The 19,969-nt window shown below is 48.4% G+C and overlaps 1 protein-coding gene across 1 annotated transcript in view; it reads left to right on the forward strand.

Annotated features, from left to right (window-relative positions):
• The window catches only part of LOC136632605 (uncharacterized), a 184,460-nt gene that overhangs the window by 5,404 nt on the left and 159,087 nt on the right, over positions 1–19,969 (forward strand). The window contains exons 2-3 of the mRNA XM_066607610.1: positions 2,274–2,413; positions 10,597–10,669. Of these exons, the coding sequence (XP_066463707.1) occupies positions 2,277–2,413; positions 10,597–10,669 (210 nt within the window). The 5' untranslated portion in view covers positions 2,274–2,276. The remainder of the gene's footprint in view (positions 1–2,273; positions 2,414–10,596; positions 10,670–19,969) is intronic.

Here is a 19,969-nt window from a genome sequence, read left to right on the forward strand (position 1 = left end):
TAGAAGTGGGGAGTAAAAGGCTAATATGCATGAAGGACTTGTGATGATGCCGCCATCATGTGATCAGGGGGAGAGCTCAGAGCCCTGGTGACTGATTACATGACGGTGAGATCATCACATGTAACTTACACAGTCACTCACGGACAGGTGGTCATTAGTATTTTGATTCTAAAAGGTCTGCGGCACAGTACATAACCATACACACATCTCTCGTGCACTATGTCTCATCATATTTTAGCAGCGCATAACGCCACTGCTCAAAGTGCCTTGTTCTCCTGTTACAGTATATAACATATCTTCACTTGGCATCACTTTGCACACAGTGCCTCATATCATACTTCCTATTCTACTACAAAACATCAGACTGCATTGTCACAATTCCCGCATTTCCTAGTGGGGTTGTTGATCTGGGTCTTGGAGTCAAATAGAACACAAATGTTGATCCAGGGATTATTCTGACTGCCATTATGGAGTCGAGAAGGATTTTTTTCCACCAAAAGAGCTAAATTGACATCTGCCTCATTGGGGGTTTTTTGCCTTCCTCTGGATCAACAAGGGGGTGGGGGGCAGAAACGGCTGAACTAGATGAACATTGTCTTCATTCAGCCTAATATGTTATATTACTAGGTTACATCCCATGTTACACCCTGCAGCCAATAGGAAATAGCATACACAACCCCATAGGAAAATAATAAAACACAGAAGTATGGGACAGACACTTATGGTCATCCTTTTACCATGCAAGTCAACAACAGTATACAAATAAGCTCCCAATCTGTTACTTCATGTAGCAACTGTCAGGACTGGGGTCCGGGATACTGGAGGTCCCTGAAAAAAAACCTCAACCCCTGTGCCTACTTACTTGCCCCCCTGGGCTAAACCCCAGAGTGACAACTGGGGGACGGTCCCTACACTCACTAAGGAAGGGGGACACTGGGACTAACAAACAGACAGACACTGGGACAAACAACAGCAAGGCAAGTCAGACTATCCGGGACGGCAATGAGAGGATACGCGGTACAAGAGGGTCAGGCAAAGGCAACGTCAGGTCCAAAAAACAGGGAGTCAAAACACGAAGTACGCGGGTGTAGCAGGAAAACCAAACTAACACTGGCACTGGTATGCAGATACAAGCAGGTTTAAATGCTGTTAGAGCTCCCGCCCCAGCAGCTGATTGGGGCGCGGAGGTTGACAGCAGCTGAGTACCCCCAGCCCTGCAGGAGGCAGAGAAGGAAAAGCATGCGGGGTTGCCATGGAACCGAGGACACGGCGCGGGGCAACACCCGCCGCGTCCCTAGCAACCCATCAGCAAGGAGGAGCCTGGCGGCTAGGGGAGCTAACGAAGACCAGGGCTCCCCTGCGCCACACGGCACCCGCCCGCGTGACAGGACCGGCGGTGAGGGCACGAGGGACCCGTGAGCCAATCCTGTCAGCAACCTCTTCTCACCCAGAATGTGTACATATATGCCCTGTGGTGGGAAGGAGTTAAAGTATCCCCATTCAGAGCTGTCTAGAGAGATATCTACTGCGCATTATTGAACCAAACTTGGTAATAATACTATCCAAGACACTCAGAACAAATCTCAAAAACAAGCGGAAGATGTTATTACAGTTGTTATTGAAAGGTCTTTGGTGAATCTGCAAGGAACAAGTAGTGCACATGCTGTTTCAAGACAGTTAGACATGGCCCAGTGAATAATGCTGAAAATTCTGTTTGTGGTGGTGAAATTTGTAACAAATTGTTTCTTTCACATGGATCGCTTCCACATGTCCTGGATAGTATTATTACCAAGTTTTGTTCAGTTGCGCGCAGTACATGTCTCCTTAGACATCTCCGAATAGGGATACTTAAAATTCTGATCACCCTTTATAAAAATATGAAATATCATTGTCGTCTAAAGTTTAGGACTCCCTTAAACGATCATGAATGCATGTTATGGTGGGTTGTGTGGCAGTTAGAGATGAGCGAGCACGCTCGGATCCAGCAGTTACAGACAATTGTCTGGTGTAATTGAACGACTTGCAAACAAATGGAGATTCCCCCGATGAACGATACGTCAGCAAACAATTAATGAATAATAAGCGCTTTGTGCAAAAGCTTTCAAATAATTGTCGTTCCTATGCATCAGTGACCTTTCGGAGCAGCCACCTGGATGATAGTTGCTCAGTATAAAGGTACCCTTAATTTTGTAAACTTGAAATTTTCTTTGTTAATAATAATATTCATCTGCTGTATATAGAGTGACTTTTCCCCTATTTTGGCCTCTTTCTAGATCATGAGCGATGTGTATAGAATCTCATCCAGTGATAAAATACAGTTTCTGGAGAAGGAATTTGCTTCTCAGTTAACAGAACTAAAGACGGAAATAGAAGTGAATGGAGTACTCCATGGCACCCCCTCTCGAGCCTACAGGTAGGGATAAAAATGTTGATATTAAAGTATTGGAAGTAGTATTGCTAGTTCACCAATTTAAATCATTTGTATGAGCAACATTTTCTAGTTAGAGTATTGTCATCTTCTACTCGTCCTGATTTGCAGCCCATCTTTTAGCCCAGAACTTTGCTGGTTGCTAGTGGACACAGTTGACACTAACAGATAAGTTATGTTTTCCCATATGTGCTAATTTACAGTACCTACCATAGTGCATACTACATTTTCCAGAAGTGTGTGCAGACTTTGATTCAGCAAAGATTTGAGTTGGGAAGTGGATTACAGCTCTGAAAACTGAAGAATATTGAATTAACACTGGACTTCAATACAGACTGTGAGAGTGGCTTTATATGGGACAACATCAGGCGCGTAAGCACCAGTCATCCCAATGATTTATCACTCCTGTGATTTACACAGCAGTGATAGTCGTTCAGTGAATGGAGGTAAACCCGCCTCCATTCACTGTGAACAGGCAGCTATTCAAAGATGAACAACTGCCTATTTACACTGAATGAGAAGTTGCTCACTAATCACTTATTTTCAGTGAGCTGAAACAAGGCAACTAACAACTACTGAGCAATTTGTTGTTCAGTATCCTGTCGGGTGTCATGTTTACTTGGGACAACTAAGACTGGGTTCACACAGGGCGGATTTGCCGCGGAAATTCCGTGCAAATCCGCCTGTGGACGCTAATCTCGGGATTAGCCAGCCATGTGGACAAGATTTCTCAGAAATCTCGTCCACACGGGACAGCCAATCCGCTGCAGTAAGTCAGGCAGCCGCGGTTTCAGAATATGCAGCATGTCTATTTTTTTTTTTATTTCTGCCACGGCCGCGCTCTCCTCTATGGGAGCGCCAGCCGCAGCGGAAGAGCGAGCGGCCGGGCCGCTGCAAAGCCGCCGCGGGTTTTTCCGCGGCGGTTCCCCCGGCGGAAAGCTCGCGGTTTTTGCTGCGGCCAAACCACGGGATTTCCGGCGGGAATACGCCCAGTGTGAATTCAGCCTTACACTCATTCAAAAATGTTTCTTCAGATGTCCGATGTAAGCCACCATAACTAAAAACACTAAAAGATAACTAATACAATGTATTTACAAAGTTACCATATATACTCGAGTATAAGCCTAGTTTTTCAGCACATTTTTTTGTGCTGAAAAAGCCCCCCTCGGCTTATACTAGAGTCAGGGAAGGTTTAATTTTAAAAAAACCTCCATACTTACCTCCCAGCTGGCGTCTGTGTCTCCGGCGGTGGTGCAGCAAGCTGCCTGAATTAATGTGTTCTCGGCAGTGATGCGGCAAGCTGCTTGAATTCTCCCAGCTGTCCTCCCTCGCCGTCCTCTCTGCTCGGCTCTTCCATCCCCCACCGTCAATGCTGTGATTGGATCGAGCGCCAGCCAATCACAGCCGGTGCTCGATCATTCACAGCCAATCAGTCAATGACTGGCACTCGATCCAATCACAACGCTTACTTACACAGCACTGACAGCTGGGGATTTGAAAGCCGAGCAGAGAGAGGACAGCAGGCAGAATTCTAAAGCAGCTTGCCGCACAGACACAGATGCTGGCTGGGAGGTGAGTAAGGAGGGTGTTTTTTTTACCCTGTATATACTGGAGTATAGCTAGGCTTATATTTGAGTCAATAAGTTTTACCAGTTTTTTTTGTGGTAAAACTTATTGACTCGGCTTATACTCGGGTCGGCTAATACTCGACTATATACGATACTCAACCTTTAGAGGAATATTGTTTATGGTATACCCAAATAGTTTGGGTTATTACTGTCTTTTGGATTTTCTGTTACTGTCTTAACCCAATAAGGACCAAGCCATGTAAATTTACAGTGCTTGGTCCTGGGCTTTAATCCTGCCCAATAGTAAAAAATATGGCGTGGAATTAAAGCCTCTGCTTCTGCAATCAATCAGAAGCAGGACAGGTTTTCAGCTGTTGGTCACAGCTCATAACCCGGAGGAGGAGGGAAAAGTGTTTTTTAACCCCTTCTGCCTCCTCCTTTCACTAGTACACAATGCTCAATGAGTGCTATATACTAAAAAGTGAAAGTGGACTGCTGGGATCCCCTGGCACAGCAGAGCTACAGGGTCCCAGCTGACCCTGATCAGCTATGCCAGTGACTATTGTCACTACAGGGGGGTATTTTCCCTGTAATTGGTGTTCCCATGGATTCCCCAGTTACAGTGGAAAAATGTCAAATAATGAAAAAAAAGACTGTGTATGTCCTCCAGAGGTCTCATATGAAATCGTAGGGGACATAGATAGTAAAATAAAATAATTACATAAATAAGTAAAACGAAATTACAGAATAAAATAAAAATATATGCATAAGAAAGAAAATTACCCAAAGCCAATGCCAACCAAAACCGTCGCTGTATGCGCCCAGTAATCCCAAACCATACATATTATATATCAAAATGTCCAAAACAAAATGAACAACCCGTTCCCATACTTTATTTTAGCGTATATATATTAATTTAAAAAATATATAAATGTTAGAAAAAATCATTTGTTTAGCTTTTTACCCCCAATAAAACTAAAAAACAGGAAAAAAAAGAAGTCAATCATAATCTGCCTGACAACTGCTCCGTTTCCCCATTGACTGTCAGCTGTGCTGTTCTCCATTGGCTATCCTGTTAGATGGCAACAGTTGTGAAATTGCCTGGTGGACAGTGGGGTGACAGTAAGAGAAGACCTGAGATTGCATAAAAAAAGGGAAAGTCCCACATGAGATGAGATTTTTACATGCAATTTAATCTTTCAAACTGCTGAAGGATTGAAAAATTTAGCGATCTATTTCCATTAAATGTTGATGTCCATTAACACTTTATCATCTTCATTTACATGTAAAAGGACCTACGGGAGGTGTTTGCAGAGCCCAGTGTGTGGGTATTCTTGTATCTTGTCACCACCAGGCTGATGGGTGGAGATGGACTGAAGTGAACAGAACGCCTAGACTTTCTTATTGGCAGCCACATACACGCCCTCACTGCTGTGCCCAGACCTCTGTGGTAGCTGCTGATTGGCTGCTTTTATACATACCTTCAGCCACCTTCATCTCCAACCTTTAGTCAGTGGTTGGAGATGAGAGAAAGAAGATCAATTAAAAGCAGGAAGGAGATAGAGGAGAAGATAGTGCTGTCAGAAGGAAAAGGTGTAGTTTAAGACTAGAGATGAGCGAACGTACTCGTCCGAGCTTGATACTCGTTCGAGTATTAGTGTGTTCGAGATGCTCGTTACTCGTGACGAGTACCACGCGATGTTCGAGTTACTTTCACTTTCATCTCTGAGACGTTAGCGCGCTTTTCTGGCCAATAGAAAGACAGGGATGGCATTACAACTTCCCCCTGCGACGTTCAAGCCCTATACCACCCCCCTGCAGTGAGTGGCTGGCGAGATCAGGTGTCACCCGAGTATAAAAATCGGCCCCTCCCGCGGCTCGCCACAGATTTGTTCTGACATAGAGGAGGGAAAGTGCTGTTCATGCCGGAGCTGCTATAGGGAGAGTGTTAGGAGTATTTTAGGCTTCAAGAACCCCAATGGTCCTTCTTAGGGCCACATCTAACCGTGTGCAGTACTGTGGAGGCTGCTTTTTGCAGTGTTGCACTTTTTTTTTTTTTGTATATCGGCCGTGCAGAGCATTGCGCCCTGCAGTAATACTCCAGGGCCAGAAGTGGTGGTTAGGCAGGGACAGAAGACATATATTGTGAGGCAGGGACAGAACACATATATTGTGAGGCAGGGACAGAAGACATATTTATTGAATATAGGCAGTGGGCCTTTGCAAAAACATTTGGGGAAAAAAATCTATTTGGGCTGCCTGTGACTGTCCTCAGTGTTCTGGGTCTGTGCTGGGTGTAGTAGTCCTCCTAATTCATACGCAGCCAGCTAAGTGTTACAGCAGGCTTGTGCAAAATTATTTCCTGGCTCTGTGTTGGCTGTTACATCACCGCTGTATTCCAGTCCACAGTGCAACAGTCTGCAGTTATTTGACATACTCCAGGGCCAGTAGCGGTGACGCAGAGAGAGAAGAGATATATTTATTAAATATAGGCAGTGGGCCTTTGCAAAAACATTTGGGGAAAAAAATCTATTTGGGCTGCCTGTGACTGTCCTCAGTGTTCTGGGTCTGTGCTGGGTGTAGTAGTCCTCCTAATTCATATGCAGCCAGCTAAGTGTTACAGCAGGCTTGCACAAAAATATTTCCTGGCGTTCCGTAAGCGAAGTCAGCCTCCAACCACAGGCCAATAAGCGGCACATTTAATTACAGCGTTCTGTTTCTGCACTACTGGTAATACACCATGCTGAGGGGTAGGGGTAGGCCTATAGGACGTGGACGCGGGCGAGGACGCGGAGGCCCAAGTCAGGGTGTGGGCACAGGCCGAGCCAGTGCGGTGGCCAGGGGTAGAGGCAGGGCCAGACCGAATAATCCGCCAACTGTTTCCCAAAGCGCCCCCTAGCGCCATGCCACACTGCAGAGGTCAAGGTGCTCTACGGTGTGGCAGTTTTTCACAGAGACGCCTGACGACCGACGAACAGTGGTGTGCAACCTTTGTCACGCCAAGATCAGCTGGGGAGCCACCACCACCAGCATGCGCAGGCATATGATGGCCAAGCACCCCACAAGGTGGGACGAAGGCCGTTCACCGCCTCCGGTTTGCACCACTGCCTCTCCCCCTGTGCCCCAACCTGCCACTGAGATCCAACCCCCCTCTGAGGACACAGGCACTACCGTCTCCTGGCCTGCACCCACACCCTCACCTCCCCTGTCCTCGGCCCCATCCAGCAATGTCTCTCAGCGCAGCGTCCAGACGTCGCTAGCACCACTGTTTGAGCGCATGCGCAAGTACGCCGCCACGCACCCGCACGCTCAAGCGTTAAACGTGCACATTGCCAAATTGATCAGCCTGGAGATGCTGCCGTATAGGCTTGTGGAAACTGAGGCTTTCAAAAGCATGATGGCGGCGGCGGCCCCGCGCTACTCGGTTCCCAGTTGCCACTACTTTTCCCGATGTGCCGTCCCAGCCCTGCACGACCACGTCTCCCGCAACATTGTACGCGCCCTCACCAACGCGGTTACTGCCAAGGTCCACTTAACAACAGACACGTGGACAAGCACAGGCAGGCAGGGCCACTATATCTCCCTGACGGCACATTGGGTGAATTTAGTGGAGGCTGGGACAGAGTCAGAGCCTGGGACCGCTCACGTCCTACCCACCCCCCGAATTGCGTGCCCCATCTCGGTGGTGGTATCTGCGGCGGTGTATGCTTCCTCCACTAAACCACCGTCCTCCTCCTGCTCCTCCCACACAACCTCTGTCTCGCAATCAAGATGTGTCAGCAGCAGCACGTCGCCAGCAGTCGGTGTCACGCGTCGTGGCAGCACAGCGGTGGGCAAGCGTCAGCAGGCCGTGCTGAAACTACTCAACTTAGGAGAGAAGAGGCACATGGCCCACGAACTGCTGCAGGGTCTGATAGAGCAGACCGACCGCTGGCTTGCGCTGCTGAGCCTCCAACCGGGCATGGTCGTGTGTGACAACGGCCGTAATCTGGTGGATGGAAGCATCGTTCTCTATCACCATCAAAAACGAGGACCTTTTTGCTTCATCAATCTGTATATAATATTCCTCCTCCTCCTGCTCCTCCTCCTTAAACCTCACATAATCACGACGAACGGGCAATTTTTCTTAGGCCCACAAGGCTCAGTCATATAATTTTTGTAAACAATTTTTATACGTTTCAATGCTCATTAAAGCGTTGAAACTTTCACCTCAACCAATTTTTATTTTAACTGGGCTGCCTCCAGGCCTAGTTACCAATTAAGCCACATTAACCAAAGCGATTACTGGGTTTCACCTGCCCTCTTGGTTGGGCATGGGCAATTTTTCTGAGGTACATTAGTACTGTTGGTACACCAATTTTTGGGGGCCCTCGCCTACAGTGTAATCAAATTAATTTTTAGCCCACCTGCATTACAGCTGACGTTACATCAGCTGTGTTGGGCACTGCAATGGGATATATTTATGTACCGCCGGTGGCTTCCTGGCACCCACCCATGCTGTCGGTCCACACGGAGTTGTAACTGCATGTGTCCACTTCTAAAGAACCCCAGTCTGACTGGGGTATGCAGTGTGGGCCGAAGCCCACCTGCATTAAGCACGACATTACATCAGCTGTGATGGGCACTGCAATGGGATATATTTATGTACCGCCGGTGGGTTCCAGGGAGCCACCCATGCCGTGGGTCCACAGGGAGTTGTAACTGCATGTGTCCACTTCTAAAGAACCCCAGTCTGACTGGGGCATGCAGTGTGGGCCGAAGCCCACCTGCATTAAGCACGACATTACCTCAGCTGTGATGGGCAATGCAATGGGATATATTTATGTACCGCCGGTGGCTTCCTGGCACCCACCCATGCTGTTGGTCCACACGGGGTTGTAACTGCATGTGTCCACTTCTAAAGAACCCCAGTCTGACTGGGGTATGCAGTGTGGGCCAAAGCCCACCTGCATTAAGCACGACATTACCTCAGCTGTGATGGGCACTGCAATGGGATATATTTATGTACCGCCGGTGGGTTCCAGAGAGCCACCCATGCTGTGGGTGCACACGGAATTCCCATTGCGGAGTTGTACCTGCCTGTGACTATTTATAAAAAACCACGGTCTGACTGGGGCATGCAGACACCTTGACAGAATGAATAGTGTGTGGCACATAGGTTCCCCATTGCTATGCCCACGTGTGCAGCTCCAGATGGAGGTGGCACAGGATTGGATTTCTCATTGCTTCTGTACAGCATTGTGGGCTATCGCCCCGCCCCTTTTAAAGAGGGTCGCTGCCTAGCTGTGCCAACCCTCTGCAGTGTGTGCCTGCGGTTCCTCCTCATGGCAGACGCACTTATAAATAGACATGAGTGTGGCGTGGCATGAGGGCAGCTGAAGGCTGGGCAGGGACAGTTTGGTGTGCGCTGTGGACACTGGGTCGTGCGGGGGGTTGGTCAGCATGTGACCCAGGAGAAGTGGCAGCGGAGTGTCATGCAGGCAGTGATTGTGCTTTGTTGGAGGTAGTGTGGTGCTTAGCTAAGGTATGCATTGCTAATGAGGGCTTTTCAGAAGTAAAAATTGTTGGGAGGGGGGGGGGGGCCCACTCTTGCCGCTATTGTGGCTTAATAGTGGGACCTGGCAACTTGAGATGCAGCCCAACATGTAGCCCCTCGCCTGCCCTATCCGTTGCTGTGTCGTTCCCATCACTTTCTTGAATTGCCCAGATTTTCACAAATGAAAACCTTAGCGAGCATCGGCGATATCCAAAAATGCTCGGGTCGCCCATTGACTTCAATGGGGTTCGTTACTCGAAACGAACCCTCGAGCATCGCGATAATTTCGTCCCGAGTAACGAGCACCCGAGCATTTTGGTGCTCGCTCATCTCTATTTAAGACACAAAAAGGTTATAAAAGAAGAAAAACATAGAAAGAAGACTTGATTAAGAAAAGAAAGACATAAGAAAAGAGATTATAGATATAAAGAAAGATACAGAAAGAAGAAGAAAGATAGAGAGTCAGTATTGAATTTATTTAAAGAAAGAAATACCTCTCCAGTCCTCCAACTGCACAAGACTTCTATTACAGTTCACTCCCTAAAGAGAATTGGAATAAAAGTGAGTTATATTGTTTTACCTGTTATCCTGACTCCTGGAGTTTCCTTCTCACCTAGGACCACCTGCACTGCACTAAGTACCACACCTCCAGGGGAAGGAACTACAAGCCCCAACAACCCATTCCCTTAAAATATTATTTCGTAGCGATCCCAGGCCTTGCTATGGACTGGCATCATGACGAATCATCATCCTCCCTACTTGACTATGAGTAGAAGTAGTAGTTTCAGTGCCAACTGCTAGTCGCCCCTGTTTGGGGAAAAAGCATGGATGGTAGCCACAGTGAATGGACATCTGGCATGAGACTGACACTCGCATTGCTTGCAAAGCTGGAAATTCCCCCCATTCTGGCTACGGTGTGCAACAATAAGGGATAATTAATTAAAGTTTCTTGAAATCTAGAACTACTGTACATAAAACATATGCAGAAATGTGTTAATTTCACAAGTATATAATACATGCCATTACCTATGAGTTTAAGATATCTTTATTGTTTAATATTCTAGCTCAGTACCAATCCCAAAGGACATTGTGTACTACAGGAATGAGAGAGAAATGATCTTGAAAAGAGGCCTACAGGTAAAGCAAGCATAAAATTGAAGAGTATTGGACAAACTAAAATATTGCATGTATACAATGGCAATTAAGCTCGGGAGATTGTCTGCAACTATTCATACAATATTGAAAACTAATAAATTAACATTATTAGGCTCTGTAAATCTTTGCACCATGGCTTCAATTTTTGCAGGAGTTATGATGCATTTGACATAACTGTTATGATCTGTTTTGTAATGAAGCCTAATACATCTTGATTGACTAGTGATAGATCTGTCAGAATTCTGGTTTCTTTGTTTCTTTTTAAGAACATTGTAGAATGTTTGAAATAATAGCAAAATGTTATGATTGATTGAGTTGTCTTTCAGATCTGTTGTCTGTCAGTATTCTCCAGCACATAGTACACCAGCATGCTGCGCTATTTTGTCTGAGACTTTGTACTCCAAAGTACAGTAGCATTTACCCCACTTTACGCCCAATGCACATGGGCGTACTTGCACTGCAGAATCTGGAGCGGGCGTTCACCTCCAGATCCCACAGCAAATACTGCCCATAAACATGCTATGCAAAATGCTTTCCATGCCCACGAGCAAAAATCAACTGCGATTTTCCGCTCGCAGGGGATTAATCGCAGCATGTCTTATTCCAGTGCAAGCCTCACACGGACAACTTCCATTGCAGTCAATGGAAGCTGTCCGTCCTGCTGTGATCCACATCATCGTCAGCGCCTCATTCTCTGCACTGTGCATGTGTGGACTTTTATTGCACTTTCTGAGAGTTAAAACTGACAAAATAAGCATTCTGCCTTCAATTTTTTTAAATATTTTTGCCGCGCTGGATTAATAGTGTGCTCAAGTTACAGGTCATTACGGACACGATGATACCAAATATGTAGGGTTTTTCTTACATTTTTAATTTTTTTAGGGGGAAATTAGCAAAAAAAAGTTTTTTTTTGTTATTTTTTTAACATGTTTTTTTACACCATTTTATTTGTTTTTTCACACTTTCTATGTCCCCGAAGAGGACCTGATTCATAGCAGCTATGATCGCTATGATAAAGCATTGCAGGACTTATGTGAAATAGTGATCATAAGCAATGGCAAAGCAGGACACCAGTATCTTGCATCCTTTTGCCATGTCAATCCACCGGCCCTTCCCAATTACATTGTGGGGGTCCAATGACATCACAGAGGGAGTGCCCTCTCTCTGTGGACATGCCATGATCTACATAGATTTAGGGGGTTAACCACGGGGGTTGCTGTTCTCATGTACTCCCGCTGTTGAAGCAGGAGGTCAGCTATTAATAATAGTCAGCTCCCACTGCCAGATGGCGTAGGCTCAGTCCCAATCCTGCGCCATTCACATGACGTAAGTTTGTGTCTTGTCGTGTTACGTACCACACGGCCATGACTGTGTTGGTCAAACTGTGATCCCCTGACTGTGCCTGTTATTCTTCTTAGTTCCTTGCCTGTCCCTTTTGCACCATGCTTTGGTGCCTTTTGACCCATCTGGGTCAGTTGTCAGTGTACTGAGAATACTCGTGGGGAAACAACCTGGGAGTTCCCTGCAGCAAAGTACAGCTCCCTCAACAATGGATTTAAGGGTGAATCCCAGGGGACCCCTTAGAGCAGCCCTCAGCTGTATCCCAAAGCCAAAACAGTCAGTGACACACTGACCAACTGTGATGTTTCCAACAGTGTATGAAGAGTGTTCTAATATATACAGTATTTGTTTGCTGCTTACCCTTCACTTTCTTGTTTATCTCATTCCAAAAAACTTCCTTGGGAATTAGGTCAGCAGTCTGTGGAGATGCGGTTATTTGATGTAGCTCTCCATCATTATCTTTCTTTGTTAAATACACAGTCTTAATGTATGTTTTGGATCATTGTCTTGTTCAAAACAAAATGATGGGCTGACTAAGCACAAACCAGATAGAATACCATACAATATGCTGCCATAGACTTAAGTGTGTCTTAAATGCTAAATAAATTGCTAACTATCAGCATGTCACCTGCACACCATTGCACCTCCTCCACTAAGCTTCACGGAGGTAACCACACATCTACACGCAATTTGCTTACCTCTGTAAATAATGTATAGAACTGAGAAGGACCCCAAATCTTGGGCCTTATCATATCAAAGAGAGGATATGAATTGTCTGTGTTTCTTTCATTGGCATGTATTTTATTATTACTGACTAGAGATGAGCGAACACCAAAATGTTCGGGTGTTCGTTATTCGGAACGAACTTCCCGCGATGTTCGAGGGTTCGTTTCGAACAACGAACCCCATTGAAGTCAATGGGCGACCAGAGCATTTTTGTATTTCGCCGATGCTCGCTAAGGTTTTCATGTGTGAAAATCTGGGCAATTCAAGAAAGTGATGGGAACGACACAGCAACGGATAGGGCAGGCGAGGGGCTACATGTTGGGCTGCATCTCAAGTTCACAGGTCCCACTATTAAGCCACAATACCGGCAAGAGTGGCCCCCCCCCCCCCTCCCAACAACTTTTACTTCTGAAAAGCCCTCATTAGCATGGCATACCTTTGCTAAGCACCACACTACCTCCAACAAAGCACAATCACTGCCTGCATGACACTCCACTGACACTTCTCCTGGGTTACATGCTGCCCAACCGCCCCCCCTCCCCCCCACAGCGCACACCAAAGTGTCCCTGGGCAGCCTTCAGCTGCCCTCATGCCACACCACGCTCATGTCTATTTAGAATTGCGTCTGCCATGACGAGGGACCGCAGGCACACACTGCAGAGGTTGGCACGGCTAGGCAGCGACCCTCTTTAAAAGTGGCGGAGCGATAGCCCACAATGCTGTACAGAAGCAATGAGAAATAGAATCCTGTGCCACCGCCATCAGGAGCTGCACACGTGGGCATAGCAATGGGGAACCTATGTGCCACACACTATTCATTCTGTCAAGGTGTCTGCATGCCCCAGTCAGACCGGGCTTTTTAATTCATAGACAGAGGCAGGTACAACTCCCTATTGTGAAGTCCCTGTCGACCCACAGCATGGGTGGCTCCCTGGAACCCACCGGCGGTACACAGAAATATCCCATTGCATTGCCCAACACAGCTGAGGTAGTAATGTCGTGCTTAATGCAGGTGGGCTTCGGCCCACACTGCATGCCCCAGTCTGACTGGGGTTCTTTAGAAGTGGACACATGTATTAAAAACTCCGTGTGCACCTACAGCATGGGTGGCTCCCTGGAACCCACCGGCGGTACATAAAAATATCCCATTGCATTGCCCAACACAGCTGAGGTAACGTCAGCTGTAATGCAGGTGGGCTAAAAATTAATTTGATTACACTGTAGGCGAGGGCCCACAAAAATTGCTGTATCAACAGTACTAATGTACATCCCAAAAATTGGCCATGGCCAGCCAAGAGGGCAGGTGAAACCCATTAATCGCTTTGGTTAATGTGGCTTAAGTCGTAACTAGGCCTGGAGGCAGCCCAGTGTAACGAAAAATTGGTTCAAGTTAAAGTTCCAACGCTTTTAAGCGCATTGAAACTTATAAAAATTGTTCAGAAAAATTATTTGAGTGAGCCTTGTGGCCCTAAGAAAAATTGCCCGTTCAGCGTGATTACGTGAGGTTTCAGGAGGAGGAGCAGGAGGAGGAGGAATATTAGACACAGATTGATGAAGCAGAAATGTCCCCGTTTTGGATGGTGAGAGAGAACGTAGCTTCCATCCGCGGGTGCAGCCTACGTATTGCTTACGTATCGCTGCTGTCCGCTGGTGGAGAACAGAAGTCTGGCGAAATCCAGCCTTTGTTCATCTTGATGAGTGTTAGCCTGTCGGCACTGTCAGTTGACAAGCGGCTACGCTTATCTGTGATGATTCCCCCAGCCGCACTAAACACCCTCTCCGACAAGACGCTAGCCGCAGGACAAGCAAGCACCTCCAGGGCATACAGCGCTAGTTCAGGCCACGTGTCCAGCTTCGACACCCAGTAGTTGTAGGGGGCAGAGGCGTCACCAAGGATGGTCGTGCGATCCGCTACGTACTCCCTCACCATCCTTTTACAGTGCTCCCGCCGACTCAGCCGTGACTGGGGAGCGGTGACACAGTCTTGGTGGGGAGCCATAAAGCTGGCCAGGCCCTTAAAGACTGTTGCACTGCCTGGGATGTACATGCTGCTCGATCTACGCACATCCCCTGCTACCTTGCCCTCGGTACTGCGCCTTCTGCCACTAGCGCTGTCGGCTGGGAATTTTACCATCAGCTTGTCCGCAAGGGTCCTGTGGTATAGCAACACTCTCGAACCCCTTTCCTCTTCGGGAATCAGAGTGGGCAGGTTCTCCTTATACCGTGGATCGAGCAGTGTGTACACCCAGTAATCCGTCGTGGCCAGAATGCGTGCAACGCGAGGGTCACGAGAAAGGCATCCTAACATGAAGTCAGCCATGTGTGCCAGGGTACCTGTACGCAACACATGGCTGTCTTCACTAGGAAGATCACTTTCAGGATCCTCCTCCTCCTCCTCAGGCCATACACGCTGAAAGGATGACAGGTAATCAGCCGGTGTACCGTCAGCAGCGGCCCAAGCTGTCTCTTCCCCCTCCTCCTCATCCACCTCATGCTCCTCCTCCTCCTCCTGTACGCGCTGAGAAATAGACAGGAGGGTGCCCTGACTATCCAGCGGCATACTGTCTTCCCCCGCCCCCGTTTCCGAGCGCAAAGCAGCTGCCTTTATGGTTTGCAGGGAATTTCTCAAGATGCATAGCAGAGGAATGGTGACGCTAATGATTGTAGCATCGCCGCTCACCACCTGGGTAGACTCCTCAAAATTACCAAGGACATGGCAGATGTCTGCCAACCAGGCCCACTCTTCTGAAAGGAATTGAGGAGGCTGACTCCCACTGCGCCGCCCATGTTGGAGTTGGTATTCGACTATAGCTCTACGTTGTTCATAGAGCCTGGCCAACATGTGGAGCGTAGAGTTCCACCGTGTGGGCACGTCGCACAGCAGTCGGTGCACTGGCAGCTTAAAGTGATGTTGCAGGGTGCGCAGGGTGGCAGCGTCCGTGTGGGACTTGCGAAAATGTGCGCAGAGCCGGCGCGCCTTTACGAGCAGGTCTGACAAGCGTGGGTAGCTTTTCAGAAAGCGCTGAACCACCAAATTAAAGACGTGGGCCAGGCATGGCACGTGCGTGAGGCTGCCGAGCTGCAGAGCCGCCACCAGGTTACGGCCGTTGTCACACACGACCATGCCCGGTTGGAGGCTCAGCGGCGCAAGCCAGCGGTCGGTCTGCTGTGTCAGACCCTGCAGCAGTTCGTGGGCCGTGTGCCTCTTATCGCCTAAGCTGAGTAGTTTCAGCACGGCCTGCTGACGCTTGCCCACCGCTGTGCTGCCACACCGCGCGACACCGACTGCTGGCGACATGCTGCTGCTAACACATCTTGATTGCGAGACAGAGGAGGAGGAGGGTGCTTTAGTGGAGGAAGCATACACCTCCGCAGATACCACCACCGAGCTGGGGCCCGCAATTCTGGGGGTGGGTAGGACATGAGCGGTCCCAGGCTCTGACTCTGTCCCAGCCTCCACTAAATTCACCCAATGTGCCGTCAGGGAGATGTAGTGGCCCTGCCCGCCTGTGCTTGTCCACGTGTCCGTAGTTAAGTGGACCGTGGCAGTAACCGCGTTGGTGAGGGCGCGTACAATGTTGCGGGAGACGTGGTCGTGCAGGGCTGGGACGGCACATCGGGAAAAGTAGTGGCGACTGGGAACTGAGTAGCGCGGGGCCGCCGCCTCCATGATACTTTTGAAGGACTCCGTTTCCACAACCCTATACGGCAGCATCTCAAGGATGATGAATTTTGCTATGCGGACGGTTAACGTTTGAGCGTGCGGGTGCGTGGCGGCGTACTTGCGCTTGCGCTCCAACAGTTGCGCAAGCGACGGCTGGACGGTGCGCTGAACTACACTGCTGGATGGGGCCGAGGACAGCGGAGGTGAGGGTGTGGGTGCAGGCCAGGAGACGGTAGTGCCTGTGTCCTGAGAGGGGGGTTGCATCTCAGTGGCAGGTTGGGGCACAGGGGGAGAGGCAGGGGTGCAAACCGGAGGCGCTGAACGGCCTTCGTCCCACCTTGCGGGGTGCTTGGCCATCATATGTCTGCGCATGGTGGTGGTGGTGAGGCTGTTGGTGTTGGCTCCCCGGCTGAGCTTTGCGCGACAAAGGTTGCACACCACTGTTCGTCGGTCGTCAGGCGTCTCTGTGAAAAACTGCCAGACCTTAGAGCACCTCGGCCTCTGCAGGGTGGCATGGCGCGAGGGGGCGCTTTGGGAAACACTTGGTGGATTATTCGGTCTGGCCCTGCCTCTACCCCTGGCCACCGCACTGCCTCTTGCAACCTGCCCTGCTGATGCCCTTGACTCCCCCTCTGAAGACCTGTCCTCCTGAGTAAGCGTTGCACACCAGGTGGGGTCAGTCACCTCATCGTCCTGCTGCTCTTCCTCCGAATCCTCTGTGCGCTGCTCCCTCGGACTTACTGCCCTTACTACTACCTCACTGCAAGACAACTGTGTCTGATCGTCATCGTCCTCCTCACCCACAGAAAGTTGTTGAGACAGTTGGCGGAAGTCCCCAGCCTCTTCCCCCGGACCCCGGGAACTTTCGAATGGTTGGGCATCAGTGACGATAAACTCCTCTGGTGGGAGAGGAACCGCTGCTGCCCAATCTAAGCAGGGGCCCGAGAACAGTTCCTGGGAGTGTTCCCGCTCCTGAGCAGGTGTCATTGTAGTGGAGTGAGGAGGCTGGGAGGAAGGAGGAGCAGCAGACAGAGGATTCGGATTTGCAGCAGTGGACGGCGCAGAACTGCGGGTAGACGATAGGTTGCTCGAAGCACTTTCTGCCATCCAGGACAGGACCTGCTCACACTGCTCATTTTCTAATAACCGTCTCCCGCGTGGACCCATTAATTGGGCGATGAATGTGGGGACACCAGAAACGTGCCTCTCTCCTAATCGCGCAGCAGTCGGCTGCGACACACCTGGATCAGGAGCTCGGCCTGTGCCCACACCCTGACTTGGCCCTCCGCGTCCTCGGCCGCGTCCACGTCCTCTAGGCCTACCCCTACCCCTCAGCATGCTGTATTACCAGTGATTTGATTTCACAGGCAGCAAATAAATTGGCGCAAGACTGCAGGCCAAATATAATTTTTTCCCTTTTTTGAAAACGAAAGGCCCCACTGCCTCTAGTGAATGTATAATCTAAGTTTAATAACTGTGCTGTTTTCCTGCTAATGTGTCACAGAACGTGAGGGTAGCAGAGTTATTAACTGTGGCAGAGCAGGTATTTTTTTTCCCAATTAAGGAAAGCAAATGGCGAAGCCAGGAGTAAAACGTAGCTGGGTGCGTCTGATTTTTACAGGTTGCACACGCAGCCGACACGTGTCCACCGCCCTTAGGACGGACAGAGGCAGGACAAATAGAATTATTTTCCGTTTTTTTGCACCAAAAGGCAGCACTGCGTATATTCTATGAACATGAGGTTTAATAACTGTGCTGTTTTCCTGCTAATGTGTCACAGAACGTGAGGGTAGCAGAGTTATTAACTGTGGCAGAGCAGGTATTTTTTTCCCAATTAAGGAAAGCAAATGGCGAAGCCAGGAGTAAAACGTAGCTGGGTGCGTCTGATTTTTACAGGTTGCACACGCAGCCGACACGTGTCCACCGCCCTTAGGACGGACAGAGGCAGGACAAATAGAATTATTTTCCGTTTTTTTGCACCAAAAGGCAGCACTGCGTATATTCTATGAACATGAGAAGTTTAATAACTGTGCTGTTTTCCTGCTAATGTGTCACAGAACGTGAGGGTAGCAGAGTTATTAACTGTGGCAGAGCAGGTATTTTTTTTCCCAATTAAGGAAAGCAAATGGCGAAGCCAGGAGTAAAACGTAGCTGGGTGCGTCTGATTTTTACAGGTTGCACACGCAGCCGACACGTGTCCACCGCCCTTAGGACGGACAGAGGCAGGACAAATAGAATTATTTTCCGTTTTTTTGCACCAAAAGGCAGCACTGCGTATATTCTATGAACATGAGAAGTTTAATAACTGTGCTGTTTTCCTGCTAATGTGTCACAGAACGTGAGGGTAGCAGAGTTATTAACTGTGGCAGAGCAGGTATTTTTTTTCCCAATTAAGGAAAGCAAATGGCGAAGCCAGGAGTAAAACGTAGCTGGGTGCGTCTGATTTTTACAGGTTGCACACGCAGCCGACACGTGTCCACCGCCCTTAGGACGGACAGAGGCAGGACAAATAGAATTATTTTCTGTTTTTTTGCACCAAAAGGCAGCACTGCGTATATTCTATGAACATGAGAAGTTTAATAACTGTGCTGTTTTCCTGCTAATGTGTCACAGAACGTGAGGGTAGCAGAGTTATTAACTGTGGCAGAGCAGGTATTTTTTTTCCCAATTAAGGAAAGCAAATGGCGAAGCCAGGAGTAAAACGTAGCTGGGTGCGTCTGATTTTTACAGGTTGCACACGCAGCCGACACGTGTCCACCGCCCTTAGGACGGACAGAGGCAGGACAAATAGAATTATTTTCCGTTTTTTTGCACCAAAAGGCAGCACTGCGTATATTCTATGAACATGAGAAGTTTAATAACTGTGCTGTTTTCCTGCTAATGTGTCACAGAACGTGAGGGTAGCAGAGTTATTAACTGTGGCAGAGCAGGTATTTTTTTTCCCAATTAAGGAAAGCAAATGGCGAAGCCAGGAGTAAAACGTAGCTGGGTGCGTCTGATTTTTACAGGTTGCACACGCAGCCGACACGTGTCCACCGCCCTTAGGACGGACAGAGGCAGGACAAATAGAATTATTTTCCGTTTTTTTGCACCAAAAGGCAGCACTGCGTATATTCTATGAACATGAGAAGTTTAATAACTGTGCTGTTTTCCTGCTAATGTCACAGAACGTGAGGGTAGCAGAGTTATTAACTGTGGCAGAGCAGGTATTTTTTTTTTCCCAATTAAGGAAAGCAAATGGCGAAGCCAGGAGTAAAACGTAGCTGGGTGCGTCTGATTTTTACAGGTTGCACACGCAGCCGACACGTGTCCACCGCCCTTAGGACGGGCAGAGGCAGGACAAATAGAATTATTTTCCGTTTTTTTGCACCAAAAGGCAGCACTGCGTATATTCTATGAACATGAGAAGTTTAATAACTGTGCTGTTTTCCTGCTAATGTGTCACAGAACGTGAGGGTAGCAGAGTTATTAACTGTGGCAGAGCAGGTATTTTTTTCCCAATTAAGGAAAGCAAATGGCGAAGCCAGGAGTAAAACGTAGCTGGGTGCGTC

The sequence above is a fragment of the Eleutherodactylus coqui genome, chromosome 1 (genome assembly GCF_035609145.1).
Source record: "Eleutherodactylus coqui strain aEleCoq1 chromosome 1, aEleCoq1.hap1, whole genome shotgun sequence".
Taxonomy (NCBI): domain Eukaryota; kingdom Metazoa; phylum Chordata; class Amphibia; order Anura; family Eleutherodactylidae; genus Eleutherodactylus; species Eleutherodactylus coqui.